The following is a 19,377-nucleotide window of genomic DNA, read 5'->3' as shown; positions in this document are numbered from 1 at the left end:
CGTGTATCCATGTGTGTGCTATTACAGCTGTGTTGTGTGTTTGTGAACTGTTGCTTCCAACACTAAATGGTGGAGAAAAAAAAGGATCTCATTAGCATTTTATGGATGTTGACATTCCATTCAGGTCAAAGTTAGTGGCGCATGACTATATTTGTGCTTAGGTGGTTTGCGTGCATGTGTGTGTCAAGGCTCAAGCTGTGTGGTAGTCATGGCTGTCTGGCTGTCACACAAGTTTATCCATGCACATGCACGCGAGCGTTCACACACACACACGCTCCTGCTGTGCTCTGCCCCCCCCCCACATGGGGTTGCCGCTGTCAAAAGTGGATGGATAAAGAAGCCGGCCTGCATAGCAAGGGGCTCCGGGGAAATACCACCAACATGACACAGACACTGTCAGCATGCAAATACACTGTAGATGTGTTCCTGTTTTAAAATGCATGAATTTAAAAAATGGACACATGTAAACAACAAATACGGCGATAACACAAACACACAAAAACAAGCGTCTAGGTCTATTGGCTACCTCGGTGAGAAACAGAGACAGGCCCACAGAGCTTAATGGAGGAACATCTGAGTTTGATAACACTGGAATGTCCAGATCTCCACATAGCAGACAGCAAGTCAACATGGACAGTGTCAGAGAGGGGAAAAGCATGCTTCCCCGACCCCCAACATCCTGTAAAATCAAATAATTCGGAAACTTATCAAAGGAAAGACGGCATGAGCCTTTTAGAATCCGAAGCATACCGATCCAGGATGACTTAAACGATACCAGAGGCCATTTAGAAAGACGCAAACAACTTATGGAACTCTGAATAGAGACATGCATAATGTCAAAGATGGAGCTTATATGACAAAAAAGCCAACTGTCTGCCAAAACTTGAAAGCATATCTAGTTTCAACTGTTGTGCTGTAGCAGGAACTAGCAGGTGCAGACAGACTTTGAATGAAACCAATACTTAAAGAAATCCAAACCACCCCCCCCCCCCAAAAAAAAACCCCAAAGCAATCAAAAACACACGATCAGAATCTGCTGTCACTAAAAAACTGATCGACAAGTTGTTTTAATGGGCGCAAACGGCAGCATGGCACGGCACACGGCACTGAGCCATAAAGGAGGTTGTATAATCACTGGAACAAAAAGCTTTTTAAAACTTATTTGGGTCAAAGTCGCCAAACCTTTGGCAGTTTATATTCTATACATGCAGTTTTTATGTTCCGCTTGGTTTATGTACATTTTATGAGCATTGAAAGTGCAGTAATGGATCTCTCCCAATTATTTTGGATAGAAGCCTGGTCTCGTTATACTGAAATAACCACCCACAAGCGTTAGGATGGCTTCAGAGGGGAGAACTTGGCTAATATTTTACTCACCAAGTTAAACACTGACTCATGGAGATGCAAGGACATGACATTAATGGCAGTTTTGAACATTTTTATAGTTTAACTTTTTGTACTTGGCACTGATGTGATGAGCAACAAGTGATTCTTGACTTAGTGATTGAACTTTCAGCTCATTCAACTCTCTGCAAATAAACTGTAAAACACAGAATATAAAAAGTGGGTGTTGTGAAGAAAAATCAGGTATTTCCTGCCTTGTCTAATACACATACACATGCTTACGAACTGGCAAAACGCACCTCGTTCCGGATGCATCCAAAAAGTTTCGCTTCATACTGCACATCATAGAACATCACCATAGCTTTGAAAGTTAAGCATGAATTCTTAATCTGTCACTCTAAGTGCTCGGTGCTTTTCATAAAGCACGGATGTCATGGCTGCTGTGGATGATGTGAGGCACTTGTACACATTTGCTCTCCACGCATGTTGGCAGGAAGGATTGGCGTATCACCTGCAAGCAAAGTGTAAAGTCGTGTCATTTCCTTGATAGTTGAGATTAGCTCGCTTTACTCTATTGTGTGCATATTCAAGCATGCAGCAAGGGAGCAGGGGTGGTGGTGGTGGGGGCTTCATGAACCCTTTAGGAGGAACTGGACCAGAGCAGACCTTGTAAACTTAACCATTCTTAATTCCACAGAAGGATTTCCTAGATCAAGGCAGTAAATCCTCATGCTTGGCACAAGCCTGAACAATCCATTAACAATAATAAAGCCTGAGCAGCTGAGAGATAGACCCTTAAAGGGGAAGGTCAGCCTGATATTACAGCTTTAAAGGTTTCCTATTACGGCTCAACTTCAATATAACTACTCACCTTGCCTTTAATGGCCACTGGCTATGCAGTGGCTGAGCAGATATGGAGATTCTAAATCCAGTCTCTTTGAGATATTGCTGGATAGCAGAGAGCAATTTATGGGCGAGTTTCTGTGCTGCTGGTTGGAGGTGTGAGTGTTGTTAATGAAATTGCCACGGGGGTGAAGGAGAGCTCCTCAGAATAGCCTCATCTGGCCGGCATGTCCTGCTGGGGCGCACCGGAGGCTTCCAGCGCTGCAGCACCTGGCCAGGAATCTGCTTACACAGCACTTTTTATCCTCCCTCTTCATTCTGGCCTTTTCTGTATCACATTCTTTTATACCTTCTCTCTACCTCCACCTTGCTTTTCTATTTGCTACCTGCTCCTGTCACCCTTTCTCCCTCAGAGACTTAAGCTGACTCCAACCTTTCCAACACGTTTTTTTGTTTCCTTTTTTGTGTTTTAAACTCGTGAGGCAAAGACAACTTTCTGTGCACAACACAATGAAGTACAATCTTGTCTCTGGATCAGTCTCCATTTTGTGACATTCCCTTTTTCACCCTTTTTCGCCTGCCAGTTCTCCCCTTAGCCGGCTTGTTCCAGTGTCTAGGGTGACTGCAGAAAAGAGAGAGGACATGGTGCAGGAGGGGAGAGTGCAAGCTCTTAAGTAGATTGCAAAGAACAGCACAAAGGCATGAGTGTGAATATTAAGGAGGTTTTTTTTCTCCTGCCTGAGAAGTTCTAGTCCGCAGAAGCACCACCAACAGGGGGAGAGAGAGAGAGAGAGACAGAGAGACAGAGAGAGAGAGCGAGACAGAGACAGCGAGACAGAGACAGAGAGAGAGATGGTGACAGGAAGAGAGGAAGAGACTTATGGAAGCATCAGCTATTCTGCCATAGCCAAAACAGCTAACTTCAGGTGTCAGAAACAACGGTGTACACAATCTATCAAGCTGTCCAGCAGATGTGAGATGAGAAATTACCATAAGTGAAATAGAGAGGAGGGTTTTTTTTTTTTTTTCCATTGCAGCGTTGCAGACTTTAAAGGGAAAGAAAAGGGTTGATGAGAACCTGATGTAAAGCACAGGGGGGAACACTCACCTGGAATTCCTGGAGGGGTTTTCAGGTATTTTCCGTTGAAATGCTGTATCACTACTTCACATTTCTCTGTGGACTCCATCCTGGAACAAAAATAAAAGAAGAACATATTCAGTACGCAGTTGTAGGCTAAAATGCACAATTTCACAGTCTTATAAATTCAATTCTCAAAAACTAGAGGGCACTGAAAGAGTGCCTGCCTCCGCCAAGGCCATGTATGATGTCACGCTACTGTCAGGTGGTGCTGTTAAATTTGATCAAAACATACTATCCAACGCCAATGGTCACGTTATTGTTGCCGAAGATGTAATGAAAGTACTTCATGGGTCTTAAGATGAGTATAATTACTTCAAATGAAGAAGCAACCAACAAGAATTTTGGCAGTCTCATTCACAAATGCAGCCTTTCCCAGAAATGTTGCAGCATTTTCCCTGAAAGGGGTCATGTGTGAATGAGAGCCAGAATTGATTTTCTGAGAAATATGCACTGGGATTTTCCCACCATAAGACCTTGTATTATTACAGGGAATATGCTGGGAAGGCTGTGTTGTGAATGAAATCAGGAAGATTACTGGCTTATCATTGCCCTCTGTATCATGGCCACTTGTGTGTGAACAGGCGTAAGACACCACAGCCCGAGAACGCAGCTGAATGGGTTAATAGTGAACATCACCAGGGATTTCTGGAATGTATTCCCCGGTGATTCACCGGGAATTATGTGTAAAAGAGGCTATACTGAATTTTGTTTTGGCGCTAAACAAAAGGAGAGCCGGTCTCTTTCAGACACAGTTCCCTGAAAATGACAGAATATCTTCGAGGCACCATGCGTATTTTCACAATTCACACACGATGCTCCACTCCAGAACATTCCTGTCTTGAGCGTTTATGGCTATGCCAGCAGGTGGCGAGGCACGATGGAGAATATGCCCTTCCCACGACTGCATTCATTCAGGACACAGCCTTTCTGACATGTCTAGAGGTGGGAAACTGTCAGTGAAGATTTCCAAGAAAAATTCAATCTAGGTTCACACCTGACCACTTTCCAGAGGAAAAACCTGAAACATTTCTGGGAAAAGCTTCCTGTGTGAAAGAGACGATATTTCTGCCAGGGAGCCAGACATCTGCATTCATCAAGACAAAGTAGGTCATTTTCAAATTGAGTGCTAAACTTTTTATATATATCTATATATCTATATATATACATACATACATATATATATACATATACATACATATATATACATACATATATATACATACATACATATATATACATACATATATACTTATATACATATATATATACATATAGATATATAGATATATAGATATACATATATACATATATTTTAATATATATAATTTATATACATTTTTTAAAGCAAGCCAGTGCTGCTGGTATAAAACACACAAGTGATTCCTTCAAACTAGAGCAGTGGTTCGGAGACTTTTTGAAGTCCTCTACCCCCTGACACACTCAACCTCCAGCTGCGTACCACCTCTACCACCACAGATGGCACCGGTACCACCAGCCGCTAGTTTATTTTTGATGGAGGATTTTGAGAGGATACTGCAACCTTTTTTGGCAAAACCTCCGGACGTAGCTGTGCACACCCCTGAGTGTAAAAAGTTGAAGAATTATGCAACTAAAAGATGAGGCATAATATTGGATTTGCCAAGTAATTCACCCGCTACATTGTGTTCCACTGGCTGGCTTCTATCAAAACTATTCAATCTAAAATGTCCTGAGAGATTATCTGGAGTCTTTATGTCTAGCTGCTGGGGAACATCACTGCTTGACTAATTCGGTGAGATCATAGTAAAAGTTGGAGTTTGCAGAGACGCAAGTTCTTCTGCAGCATGAAAAGGCGAATGGGATGTGTATAAAAACACAAAATAAGAAGCGCAAATACATTTCAATGGATACGAAACTCATCAAATATTTGTTAAGAGTTCTCAAAACTTGACTTTTGGTTATTTCATGGACAGTAGACCTTAATAAAACCACCAACCAGCCAGTATTTATTTGTTTCTCTCTATCCATGTTATTTCTATAAATGTAATAGTTCTGTTGCGTTAACTTTCAAAGAATGTGCAGAGATTGCAGTGCAGATTTGTAATATACACACAATAGACTTACTAAAATGAGAGTTTTAAAATGCAAGCTGGAGTGATAAATTCATGGTAATATGCTCTTGCAGAATTCATTGCTTTGCAGATTTTCATGCTTTATTCGCTCCCACCTCCAAGAATACTCATATCATTCTGTCAGCCTCCCACTTCTCTGTCCTCTCTATCTCATCCCTCTCATATCTCCCCCGTCATCCTTCTTTTTTTTCTACCTTCGCTTCTTTATCTATCTCTCTGTCCCCATCCATCTTACTCGCAGCCCGTCTGCACCTCTTCTTTTTGACGTCTCTCTCATTGCTCCCCGTCTTTCAACCTTGGTTATTTCCTCCATCTTTCACCGTTACCCTCTCTCTCCCCCCCTCTCACTCTCTACCCCGCTCTGTCCCAATCTCTCTTTCTCCCCCCTTCACTTTGCCCTCCTTTCCTTGGTTCATCCTTTTGTTTCTGTTCCTCCCTGTCCACATCAACATCTCTCTCTCTCCTTCCGTCTTTCTACTTCTCTCTTTCTACTTTTAGAACAAGTAATCTTTCACGCTTCCTGGTATCATCCATCTCTTGCTGACCCCGTATCCACCCTTTTTCCTCTCTCTCCACCAGTATGGGAGGATTGATACTAACCATTCAGAGTGACTCAACTAATCACTGATCATACCAAATGGCATTAAATGTACCACGAGCACAATTCAGATCAGCGAGCGCAGTCATTATTCTAGTCCTGATGCAAAAACTGTACTTTTTAAAATATTACAGATAACCAGGCAACATTCAGACTTCTATGAACTGTAAGTGCTACAGCAGAAAAGTAAAGTCAGTGCAGTAATGCCAAAAACTACAGTTCCTCGAGTGGCCACTGGATGCAACTCTGCAGCGGAAATAAATATATTTACAGCTTGGAAACAGTTTTGGTCATCAGGGTTAGTTTTTGTTAGTTCTGTGAGGAATTTTCATGTGACACATGTTTAAACTATACCAAGATCGAAAGTTTGCATAATACAGTGGTTCCCAACCTTCTCCACCTCAGGGCCCACTTTAAGTTTTAAAATTTTTCGCAGCCCACCTCCTCCACCTTCAATACGGGGGCCATATCATGTGTTCTCAGTGCACTTTGTTGTTGAAGATTGATCATAAAGGACTGAACTGACTACAGGAGAAACATGTTGGAAGCTCCACAGTCACTAACGCGGCATCTTTCACATTAGCAACACCTTCAGTGGGCTAGCACATGATCACATAGCTTTCGCTGATGCCCCATCACTGTCTTGTCTCTCTTTCCTTTTAATTCTCCCTGTTGCTCGCCAGCTATCCATCCTTACACTCCAGTTTCAGCCAAATGTAAACAAGTCAAGTGCAATGTGGTCCTGCTGCAAAGTCGCCGGCCGACAACAACAAAATTTACTATCTCTCATTTGCTTGTCACATGTCTAATACATGGAGGAGAAACAAAACAAAATAATGAAAATAACATTTAAACATAATAATACCCTTTTAAACATAACTGAGTTTTGAACATTTAAAACATTATTCTTCCTATTTTTAGTTTCATATAATTACATTTCCTCCACCCCCACAAAAATCATACTATTTTGGAAATGACTTGGTGGCCCACTTGCAATATCTTCGCAGCCCACCAGGACGCTGCGGTGCTCGGGTTGGGAATCACAGGCAAAATAAATGGTGTGTCCTCTAAACGTGTCTTCATCTAACCCCTCGGCTTTCCTCAACTCCACCATCTAAAATTGGAGATACTAAAAGCCAAAATACCAAAAACCACAGGCTAACAGTCTGATGGTCTAATATCACTGATCTCTGGTTTTTGATAGTTTGTGATGAGGAAACGTGTCCCTCACAACACTGTTCCCATGGCAAAGAAGGTGCAGATACACAGTTATTTTTACTTTTTCTTTGAGGGCCCAAAATATATATATATAAAAAAATAGATACAATTAAATAAAATATGTCAGTTACCCACAAATGCCTGTGCATCCTTCACAGCGAACAGCTTTTTCTAAGTGTTAATATAGCAGAACAGGCACTTCAATTTGATGCCTCTGTGTTGAACATTGGATTTCTTCTCAATTCTTACGCTATAAACAGTAAATCTCTGTTTCTCCATCATCTATTTATTTCAAAATAATTCTCGTATAATCAAATGTTCGCTGACAACTTGTTTAAGCTCGTATATTATATGTATGTATAAATATTTAATTGAATCTGGTTGCACAAGTTCTTTGGCAGCATTTAGGATAAAACCACTGAGCCAGAAAAGCTTCACTTCTCTTTAAATGAATATTCAGGGTGTTTATGTTCTCATAGTCAATGCATGATCCATTCACATCATCATTAAATGCTCCACATTCTCAGCTCACACACACATCTGTGCTCCCAGACAGTCACATGCCTGTTAAGTTTTGTAATGCTATCAGTTCTGCATATCAATTACTTTCTATCTTTGGTTCTACGTCACTCAAGCAGAACAAGCACTAAGGTGACGTCGCTAGTCAGGATGCGTTCGCCGTGCATCTCCGGGGGGCTTGAGAGTCGGGCTAAATCCTTCCCTCTTCTCTCAAGTTTGAAGTGATTCTCTGACTGTAAGTGTTGATGCTTATAGCTTCTCTTCTTACTCCCCAATGCTTTTCAACCCCCCCTCCCCCAACACTGCCTCTGGCTATTCATTGCTTGCCTCCTCTTCATCACTGTCTCTCTTTCTCTTTGTCCAGCGGTGGAGCAGGTAGGTAGGCAGAAAACAGGTGGGTCGACAAGGAGTAAATAAGGCAGACAGGCTGTTGGGCAGTCATCGGGAAACAAACCGTCTGATGGTCAGGCAGGTTGTTTGGCGAGCCAGTCAGAGGCTGGCTTTTCTCTGTGCGCTGCTGCTGCTGCTGCTGGTTAATGGCATCAAGTGCTGCTGTCTGCAATGATTAGTGCTGGAGCTGGCGTAATGGGCTCTGATAACAGTAATGGATCGGCCCACAAACACTTAGCTCAGTTTACTCTCTAATGCCCCTCATGGCTCAACCCTCCTCTGCTGTCTGTTTGTCTGTCTGTGTGTTGACACAGGTAACAGCAGCTCTATAATTTATTAAATCCATCCTTTTTTCTCGCCCTCATCTCTTTATCTGCACGGCTGTAAATCCTTTATTTCTTGGCCAATACATAAACATCTCTCTGACTTTTTCTTCTTCTATACCTGAAACTCATTCACCTCTCACATTTTCTCCCACACACGCTTTCTATTCCCCAGTCTCTCTCCATCTCATACGACCCGCACTTTCCCGTCACCTTCTCTTTCTCTTTATAATAACCTCTATGATTAGTTCTTTTTTACCTGGCCATTGTCTCAGTCTGCCTCTCTCTCTCTCTCTCTCTCTCTCTCTCTCTCTCTCTCTCTCTCTCTCTCTCCCCCATCACGCCCCCTCCCCTCCTCCTCCTCCTCTCTGAGGGCTGTTTGAACAGGTGGCCCATGGAAGGTTGTTGCTGTGCTCGGCTTGCTGGTCTGCAGGAGGCTGCCTACCTGTCTGTGTGTGTTGAATGTGTTGTATATGTGTGCAGGCATGCGTAGAGACCTACTTGTGCCTGTGTTTGTCTGTTTGTGTGTGTGTGTGTGTGTGTGTGTGCCTTTCTGTCCTGCTGTAACCCTTAGTAATAGAGCCGGGAATAGGAGACGAGTTCAGCCAGAGCAGGTGATTAAGAAAAATCCCTGCAAGATGGCGGTTGTGTGGCTGTCAGTGGGCTCCTCTGGGTAAATACAAGGGAGGAAACTGGGGAGAGGAATGAGAGCCTGGTGGTTCTGTCGAGGACAAGGACAGAGAGGTTTATGACTTTGGGGGATTAACAAGCTGAAGTGGAAACATTTTCTAAGTAAAAAAAGAAATAAACTGTTTAGTTATGGGCTTGGTGGTGAAAACCCAGCAACAGAAGCCCTGACTGTAAGGACAAATTCATCCACACGGGGCCGTTCTCAACTTCTACATACCGATGTCTTGTCCCACACGTGTCCAAAAACTTGGGCTCCATGATTAATTATATTCAAAACTTTATGTCAGTACTTCTGAAATACACCCCTAGGGGTACATGGTGGTACCGCAAGGTCTTTGCACAAATCTGGGCACAAAGCCAGGTGTACAGCGCAAAGGGGTTGTAATTAGTCTCTAAATGAATCATTGGTGTGTTTTGGGAGTAATGTAAATCAAACGAGTGTCATCTCTCATTCCCTTTAAAAGACAGGAGTGCCTGCACGACAGATAACTGGAGAAGCGAACACTATTTGCTGTATAAGAAGGGTCAAGTAAAACTAATATGGGCATTTATATCCAAGTGATGCCTCCATATCAAGTTAGATTATCGCTGTTGTTGTGTACCTGGCGAAGCCGACTCCTCTGCTGACCCCATTGGCATCCCTCAGTATCCTTGTGGAGATGACGTGACCCAGAGGCTTCAGCATGTTCTCCAGCTCCTGTTCGTCCATAGACACTGGCAGGTTGGAGATGTACAGGTTGGTAGGATCCTGCTCCTGTTGCTGCATGGACAGAAGAAAAAGAAGGTATGAGAAATAATCACAATCCATTGAAAGAGATGTGAAATATGCATTAGCTGTGTGTGTGTGTGTGTGTGTGTGTGTGAGCCATCACATAATATGGCAACTGAACGCATTTTTAAATCACGTTTTAGCCCTAGTGACACACTTTCCTCTGCTTACGGTATGCATGTGAGAGAGTGAGTATGTACGCTACATAATGGACCTGTGTGAGAGTACATATTCATAATTTGTTAGTAACGAGTCCTCTGGGTATTTTCTTTCCCCTTCACATGTTAAGATTAAAGATAGATAGAGACAGAAAGAGAGATAAACTGTGTAGTGTGGATTGTACAACAGCGTTTTTTTTTTAATGGTAGTGCCCTGAGGTTGCTGCTAGCTAGGTGAAGCTGCACAGCTGGCCGTGGGTTGAGCCCGAGGTAGCAGAGAGCCTGCTGAGTTCTTCGGGAGAACAGCTGGACACAGCTGCACCAGTCAATCAGTCACTGAGCTAGGCAGCCAAATGGAAGTCACCCAGCAATCCATCCATCCATGCTTCAACATCAGTCAGTCATCAATCTCTAAATTAAGCATGAAAAGACATTAAATCATCCTTATTGCTAATTATAGCTTTATGATGCTGTATGCATTTTTAGCATCACATTACAATCAACACATCCTTCCACTCAGGTAGTAAATAAACTATCCAATCAGGCAGTCAGTCAGATCTGCTACCAGCTCATATTCATCACGTCTACTCAATACCCAACATCTCCTGGTTCTATCAGGCTGTGCTGGAGCCTTACTCACACAGATGTCATTAGCTGAGGCTAGCACGCTAAAAGGCTAGCATGCTAACAAGCTAGCAATCTTGCTACTATGTTCACTATCCTATTTTAGCATGATACCATTAGCTGAATGTGGAGGATGAATTCAAAGTTTGACCTGATGATAGCGCTAATTGGAAAACACAACTCATCCAGTTGATGACATTAATGTGATGGTAATATTTCATGTCAGTCCAAAAAATTTTTTTTTTTCAATGTTTCACTTAAAACTTTATGTGTTGGCTTCATGGAAGTAAGAGGAAAAGTCAGGGAGTGTAAACTCAAGATGAGTCACTGGTCTGGGAACCAAATATTTGTGGAAAATGTTTTAGCCAATCCATCTACTAAACGTTGAGAGATGACAAACTTTGGCCTGCTAGTGATGCTCCAGAGGCAACGTCTCGGTCCATGCCAGCTGCATGGACGAATCAAAAGTGACAGCTATCGGTCTGGCAGTGAAACTCCAGACAAAACTGCATCAGATCAATAATGTGAGCTGTGGATGGTCTTTGAAAGCGCGGGACGCAGTATGTCATCTACTATGGCAGGCTACTGAATACACTCTGAACAGGAAAAGCAATCTAGCAAGAAATACATCTATAAAAATGTATGAAAGGCAATAAACATTAAGGAAAAAAAATCCGTTCCATTAGTTCGTGAATGGTTTGGTTGGATCAGCCAAGTCTAGTCTCATAAAGCTCAAGAACTGGCATCAGGACAAGAGAAGGGAAGCAAGGACAAGTTAGAGATGAACTACAGTACAATGCACGGTGATGCGTCTCCTGTGCTGGTGGCTGTTTCCACCCTTCTAATCTGTCAACAACTCTCTTTTAATTTCAGTTCAGTAGATGTTCCCTCGAATAAATCTCAAGAAAAAAAAGACTAGAAACTGCTTACACAGTGAGCAAAACTTTAGAAATCTATTGCACACACATATGCAACACTGCAAACAGCAACTTCAATACAGAAGCCTGTCTCTTTCTCAGTAGGGGGTTGTGGAGAAAAATCAGTTGCTGCCTGCATGTAAACACTGTCTTTGAGAATCTTTACAGACTCTGTGCTTTGCCAAAGGCAATTCTGTCTCCCTCTCTTTTGATTTCTATTGAAGGAAGAGGTGGAGAATGAGGAAGAGAAGAAGCATCTCCACCGCTACCCCGCCTCCCTCTCTCTATTTGTCAGAGGAGATGACTGGTCCCTCCCCTGATTAATTAGCCGTCTTATCTGACAGGATGCGCTTGATCTGATGAAAGCCTTTGGAAGAATGTGAGTGGCTGATGTGAAAGCTGGAGAATGGCAGCTCTTATTTCTGTTAACCAGGAGTTCAATTACCTATCGTGGGTGCAAACTAAACTTGTCCTTCTGCACGCTGATGTGCTGCACAGCGATTGAGAAAGAGCTTGCAAATGTTTGTGTGACACAAGATTTAGTAGTGAATGAGGCTTAATTAAATCTGCCCGTAAAAATCTACTGTACATGTGTCACTCCACTTACTTAAGCGTGTGTAGCCCTGCAGCTGTTCTTTCCTTTGAGTTTTGTTGGTTAAGCGAGGTGATGTTTTTCAGGATTATGTCAAATAGGCTTCATATTCCAATGCAGACAGGAGGTCTGGATCAAAGAGTTAAATAAGTCACTCACTCACTCGGCTAAGCTAATGATACTAAGAGTTTCTGTGCATTTGAGCGTGTGACAGTGCATGCGGTGAAGGAGTGCGACAAACTAATAGTAGGGCTCACTTTGCAGGGGGATTATCATGAGGAGGCCTCGTCTACGCACGGCCGCCTCGCTAAGTTTCCCTCTTTGATGACGTTCCGCACTACAAAGCCCCTAAATACCCCCGATGAGCAGATTACGGAGGGGAGAAGAAATGAGAGCATTTTAACGGGAGGTGAGATGGGCTAGCCCATTCCACAAGGAGATTTAATTTCCTTTAATGTCAGCCTCTGCATACACTCCGCTGTCAGGCTATGAATGAAACGGTAATTGAGGTGTGTGTGCATGTGTGTATCCCATCTCAAAGTAATTATGCAACATATATATATATATATATATATATATATATATATATATATATATATATATATATATATATATAGCTGTGTGTTTGTATTATTTATTTCCTTCCTTTCCTTCCCTCTGTGCAGAAGTTGTCTGTCGTCTTGCCATTGACCAGTGCCGTAGAAGGTTAATGGAAAGGCTCCAGGCTGTATTGGGAGTTTGATGAGCATAATTCCTTCACCTTGCCACTAGGAGGACAGGAGGAATCCAACTGTGTGTGTGACAAGTGTGGAGAGGTGTGTGTGTGTGTGTGTGTGTGTGTGTGTGTGTGTGTGTGTGTGTGTGTGTGCGCGCGCGTGTCATTTCCTGCTGACGAATGGCCCCCTTGCTAGAGCTGACAGCCCTGTAGCAGTTATTTCATTTCAACACCCTGCTCTGTTTACCTCACTGTAATTTCTGAGAACATTACCATGCAACGGGGGAGGAGGCGGAGGAGGTGGTGGAGGGGGAGTGGAGGGTATTAGTTGAGAGAAAAAGAAGGTGAGGAGCAAAAAAAAGAGAGAAAATAAGAGTTATAGATTACTGAGGAAAAGGTGAATGAGTTAAAAGGTAAGAAAGCCGGACATAAAGGCAGCTGACATGACAGGCAGATACAACACATTAAAGGAAGCCCTTGTTGCCTTTTGTCGATGCTTGAGGGAAGACATCAGCTGTTGGAAGTCTCTGGTTCTGCCTATGGGGCTCTCAGGGCTGTATCCATTTAAGTGATAAAAGTTAGACACATGGATGTGTCTTGACTGGGGGCTCAGATCTGCCCTCTCTCTCTCTCTCTCTCTCTCTCTCTCTTTTCTTTTAACGTAACTCCTGCATGCCTTCATCTCTCCCTCCTCGTACCGCTGACCCCTCCATAGCCTCTCTTTTTCTCAAACCCTTCTTTTTGACGAGGCTTTTCATTTCTTTTTCACACAGTTCAGCACCTTCTGCCTGTCTTATTTTGTTTCATTTAATCCATTCCTGCACGTCCTCCCTATTGCCATCTCTCATCCTAGATGTCGTTGCTCCTCTCTTGTGCTGCGTATCGATTAAAAAAACTCAATCTTGATTCATCGCAAGATTTGTACTTTTGATGGGAGACAAAACAAATACACGTGTGGTCTCAGAATGAAGACATTCGTTGCTGTTAATTTAAAGTCAGGAACTAGTTTCTTGACTGGGCGCAGTGAATTTGACACAGCATCTCCAAAGCCTCATTGTTACTTCGGTCAACAAAATAAAGCATTTACTGATGAGTAGAAGAGTGAGTGCTGACTTGTGAGAGAGGATGACTTTTAGACTAGCCAGGATCCTGACCCTGGTCTATATGCAATGAAATACACACAGAGAGCTAAGGCAGTTAAAGTAGTTACAGGTATGAGTCTGATAAAATAACAACATCTCCTAATATTCCATATTTTTGGAATGTTAAGCACAGTTGTATTTCTATTAATTTCATGATTCTATTGATGGCTGCACGGTGGTGCAGTGGTCAGCACTGTGGCCTCACAGCAAGAAGGTTCCGGGTTCGAGTCCCGGCTTGGGCGTGGGATCTTTCTGTGTGGAGTCTCCATGTTCTCCCCGTGCCTGTGTGGGTTCTCTCTGGTACTCCAGCTTCCTCCCACAGTCCAAAGACTTCAAGAGGGGACGAGGCTGATTGATACTCTAAATTGACCCTAGGTATGAATGTGAGTGTGAATGGTTGTTTGTCTCTGTATGTTTGCCCTGCAATGGACTGGTGACCTGTCCAGGGTGAACCCCGCCTCTCGCCCGTTGATGCTGGGATAGGCTCCAGCCCCCCCGCGACCCTTACTAGTGAGGAATAAGTGGAAGATGACAATGGATGGATACTATTGATGATTTCTGAGACAGTTTTCTGCTGTCCTGCTGCTAGCATTCACTGCAGCTAAGCTACCTAGCAGTCGGCTGTCCTGTGGGGATCCAGAGCTCCCTTACGTAGACCGACAGGAGACAATAATATCCATCCGCTTGTCTGACACTATAAGCATATTTCCCAAAAAAAAGTTGGCGTGTTCCTTTAACATGTTATCCTTCCAAGCGCTACTTCTTTCCTCTCCCCTTATCAATACTGCTTCCTCAGGAGATCAGAGTTCTATGAGTAATTGGCTACAGGGTTTCCCGATCTCAAGGGTCTGTGTATATATGTGTGTGTGTGTGTGTGTGTGTGTGTGTGTGTGTGTGTGTGTGTGTTTATGTGTACTTGGTTGCCAATGCCTGGTGTAACACCACACAATTCACGTCCCTCAGGTACACCACTCTGGCCTTTTGTGTGACTAACCAGCATCCTGAAGGAACACAATCAGAGCCTGAGACAATGGGACATGGTGTTGAAAACAGTGAGGAAGCAGTAGCTGCTGTTTAGGATGTGTTGTTGACAGGGTTGCAGATGCCAGAGGGAGCGTTTCTGTTCTCTTCTATATAGGTTGCAGATCTGCACTCAGATCTTGCTGTGGGAGCTTGCAGAATGCATTCAAAAAGACAAGCAGGCCAACCAAGTGGAAGGAAGGAAGGAGGAGTATGGGGGGGCTGAGGAGGTGTGTGTGTGTGTGTGTGGGGGGGGGGGGCGCATATGAGCACATCAACTCACTTCAAACGTTTGAATTTAATTTGTGAGGAGCCAGAGAATTTGGAGACAAAATGGTAGCACTACAAAGGAGCTATCATTCTGTCAGACAGCTAGTCAGCTGGTCAGACAACAGCAGGGGAAGTCAGCCAGGCAGCTTACTGGCCTTTGATGAGCGCTTCCCAACATTTTCTGCTTCGACTGATGACTGGATGGCAGGATCACTCAACTTTTCTCTTTGTAGAGAGCGTTGCCAAACGCTTCCTCAACACTCTGCCACTCTGTCTGTTAGCAAGCCCCACTGTGACACCATTCACTTCAAACTGGCTTCCACATCCAAGATGTTCCAATGCACTTTGTCCCCATCGCAGTCTGTCCCTGTCCACTGCAGCCACTTAAGAGTCAAGCTGCAGTGGACGTGACTAAAGAAGATTTCAAAGTCAGGGTCAGAACTTTTATGCTAGAATAAGTTGCTATTCATTAACAGAGAGATGCTTGAAAAAAAAAAAGATGAATTACAATATAGCTAGTCTGCATTCTTAAAGGAACATTTAACGCAAGTTCAAAGCTCTACACATTCATCAAAGTCAGATCCTAAAAACAGATGGTGAACGTTTGCAGACCTAAATTCTCTCTCACACACTGATGAACAACACCCAGCGGTATACAAATGCACATTATAATCCGACATATGCACGCATGTCTCAATGAGCTCAATTACACAATGATTGTTACCATGTTACAGAGTAAAAATCGAAACCACAAAAGGCTGGTGATGCGTCAGGTCCTTCCGACAACACTCCCGATTCAAACCTGCTGTTGGAAACTGTGAGGAGGATCTGTGCCTTTCACCCTGGGCCGGCATTTTCAATTCAATTACCATATTATGTTGGAGCAAATAGTCTAAAACAGCTGTCATTTTAACATGGCTTTGATAGTTCAGAGATACACGAGGACTGGGGGGGATTTAAGATAAAGACTTCAAACATGGCACTCAGGTTTACAGTGCCTAAGGAATTGAATTAAACAAAGGCCTTTTGTATAGATGACATCCATCATCTAATTCTATTCTGTAGAAAAAAAAAAACCATTCTCACTGCAGAACATGTTTGTGTGCATAATAAGCCATTTAGAGCCATATGGGTTCTTCCACCTTTGATTGTAACTTCTGCATGCGTCTTCTGTAAGAGATGTCCACGTTTTGTTAGGTCTTAGTGATATCTAATGAACAGTGAGTCAAGTCTTTTTTTCTTTACAAAGACTCCAAAGAATTTAGGGTTTTTTATTTCACGTACGGTTATAGTATATAAGGTATATACATTTTATCTCCTAATCCCAATGAAGCAACGTGTTATCTGCAAAATACCTTGTGCTGATCTGATTGTGTCTTTTTTATATATCTTGGATGAAAACATTTTATAAGGAAGGTAACATGAGAATAAAGATAAATAAACTGCATTTAACACACACGGGTCAAGTCAAGGCTGATAGTACGATCACATAAAAGGTGCATCTCTAAATGAAAATGTAGCCTTGCAGCCCTTGTCCTTGCTAATTTATATGATGCTATAAGACCCATACAGATGAGTACTGCACACACGCGCGCGCACACACACACACACACACACACACACACACACACACACACACACACACACACACACACACACACACACACATGCCCAGCTTGCTTCTTTGTCTCTCCTATCTGACTTTGTATTGACAATATTGACACAACGGACTCTTACGGTCTGCGATCATTCTGCTAGGTCTTTTTATTCTTTTGCATCATGCGCACCGGTAATGGCTCCGTCTTAGTGGCTGCACCAGGCACCTCCACTCCAGTCTTACGACTAGCTCTCACTACCAGATGGCGTCTTAGAAAATGCCCATTAATTAACCTCTCTGTAACATATTCTCATATCAAAAAGTCACTCAGAGTTTGTCACAGGGCACACCATGTTGTCTTTTTTTTCCCTCTTTTCTTTTCTTAAAGATACTAAAGATAAAAGGAAAAAAAAGAGCTGGATATGAAGCTTAAGAGCAAAAGATTAGAGGTTCACCTTGCTCACGCAGTGTTCCATTTGGCTGGAATACAATGATTAAATAAAAAAAAAATCTTGTAAATTACCATACGTTACTGCGGAGCAAAGCTTTAATACATCACATTATTCAGCAAAAGAATTCATCCCACGAGTGCAATCCAAGCCAATGACAACTAAGTGTGTCTTAGCAGCCCAGAGGCACCGAGGTGTTTAGATTGGTTCTAAGATCTACGCTCATTCCCTCGCTTAATGACACCCGCTGCACCTCACATGTGCACAAACTCATGCAGACAGATGCACGTGATTGAACGCTCACACGTTGTCGATCTTTGTCGTATTTCCGCTTAAGCAAAATGACTTTCTAGCAACTATGTTGGGATGATGGATGCTGTAGAAGGAACAAAAGTGGGTGATCCATTATTGAGCCGTTGAGTATACTAACACAGCGGTGGGCCTTTGTTTTACTCACTCAGCTGGGGCTTTTGGCCCGCTGGTGAAATATTCACTCAGCATATGGAGCAATGAGTTCTGTTCCTCCCTAAAAAACTGTTTTTTTTTTTAAGTTCTTCAGTGTGCACGGAGCTCAAAATACCATTAGAAACCTATTTTTTTCTGTAATAAGTTGATGGAGTATAAACAGACATGTTGTAACTGCCATCAAAGCTTCAAATGTTGATAAGGTTCGAGTAAGACGGCCATTATTCTGCATTAAGATCCTGTGAAAAACAACAATAAAGTTAAAAAAAACATCAGTCAGTCTCTTGGTACCTTCAACATCTGTGGTACTGAGACTTGATATGTGGTTTTTTTTTTACATTAGTAATTTTTCCCAAAACAGCTCGAATTGTAGTTTTTCTACTCAAACAGGAGTACACCTGTTGGGGACTATTTTCTACTAGGGATTTATAGACATTTGGAGTTCTGATCACAACCTGTGGTATAAATGATGCTTGGGATCGTTGAGTGATAATTGTAATGCCTGGTTTTGGTGTTAAAAAAAGATAAAGACAAAAGGGAACCTGTGATCCGGCGTGGGACTTGATACAGGGTATCCAGAGATAATGAAGGTCAACGACAACACGCGCTAGCTAGCTCAGCAATCCACGCTCTACCTTTTCCCACTCACATCAAATCAAACACAGAAGCGGCTTTCTTCAACTCCCAGGTCAAGTCCAGCTTCACATCCGACCAAATCCAACAATCCAAGTTATTAGCTACAAAGAAACCGCTTTACGGAAAGAATTTTTCATTTTCATCAAGGGATTTTATGATGATAAGACTATTATTGTTTCACATTTCCAAGCATGCAGAAAGTGCTGTTTTGCTCTCATTCGCATTTATGTGAGCAAGCGATGACACCTTTACTTTGCAAAACAGACATAACACCAATAAATTAGGTCTGCCGTCAATGTCATGGCTCATACATTTTGATGCCGGGTTAATGTGAATTTAAATGGGTCGATATGCGCTTCACCCGCTTAATCACGACCCCTTGATTTGATTTTGTATCTCCCTCGGTGAGCTAATATTCCAGAGATTAAAATTTCATGTGGAGCTCATATCAAAAATCCATTATTAACATGGAAGACGGGCACGCCGGCCTTACCTCTGAGCTCTAGCAAAAAAAAAAAAAAAAAAGGAGACAAACTCATGCCAGCAAAGTATAAGTGGGGCAAATTCATCCTCTCTTTGTAGAAGCATTAAGGAGTTTCCTTATAAGCTGTGGTTATGTTCACGGCTGTTCTCCCTCAGCTCCACACAAGACAACATCCACAAATGTCTTCTCGCTTTCATAATACATTTTCATCATCGTAACCTTCATATTTTTCCATTATGGCATTTGCAACAACAGCTCTTTGTGTTGTCGCCAGGGTAAATGCATTTTTCTGTCTAATGCATCATTCATGATATCATTTCTGAGATTGAATTCCTCCTGGCTGACATCATGTGGAGGCGGAG

At 42.7% G+C, this 19,377-nt stretch overlaps 1 protein-coding gene across 4 annotated transcripts in view; it reads right to left on the bottom strand.

Annotated features, from left to right (window-relative positions):
- Nucleotides 1-19,377, bottom strand: part of LOC147240719 (RNA-binding motif, single-stranded-interacting protein 3) — a 287,130-nt gene that overhangs the window by 70,869 nt on the left and 196,884 nt on the right. For all 4 annotated transcript variants that reach the window (XM_086194098.1, XM_086194100.1, XM_086194099.1 and 1 more), the window contains 2 exons: nucleotides 9,780-9,937; nucleotides 3,296-3,375 (listed from right to left, as the gene is read on the bottom strand). In XM_086194098.1, the coding sequence (XP_086050224.1) occupies nucleotides 3,296-3,375; nucleotides 9,780-9,937 (238 nt within the window). The remainder of the gene's footprint in view (nucleotides 1-3,295; nucleotides 3,376-9,779; nucleotides 9,938-19,377) is intronic.

Source organism: Aulostomus chinensis, chromosome 22, assembly GCF_037954235.1.
Source record: "Aulostomus chinensis isolate RoL2024-O1b breed Wild chromosome 22, RoL_Achi_v1.0, whole genome shotgun sequence".
Lineage (NCBI taxonomy): Eukaryota > Metazoa > Chordata > Actinopteri > Syngnathiformes > Aulostomidae > Aulostomus > Aulostomus chinensis.
The sequence above is the reverse complement of the archived record's forward strand: the minus strand, read 5'-3'. Positions and strand labels throughout refer to the sequence as shown.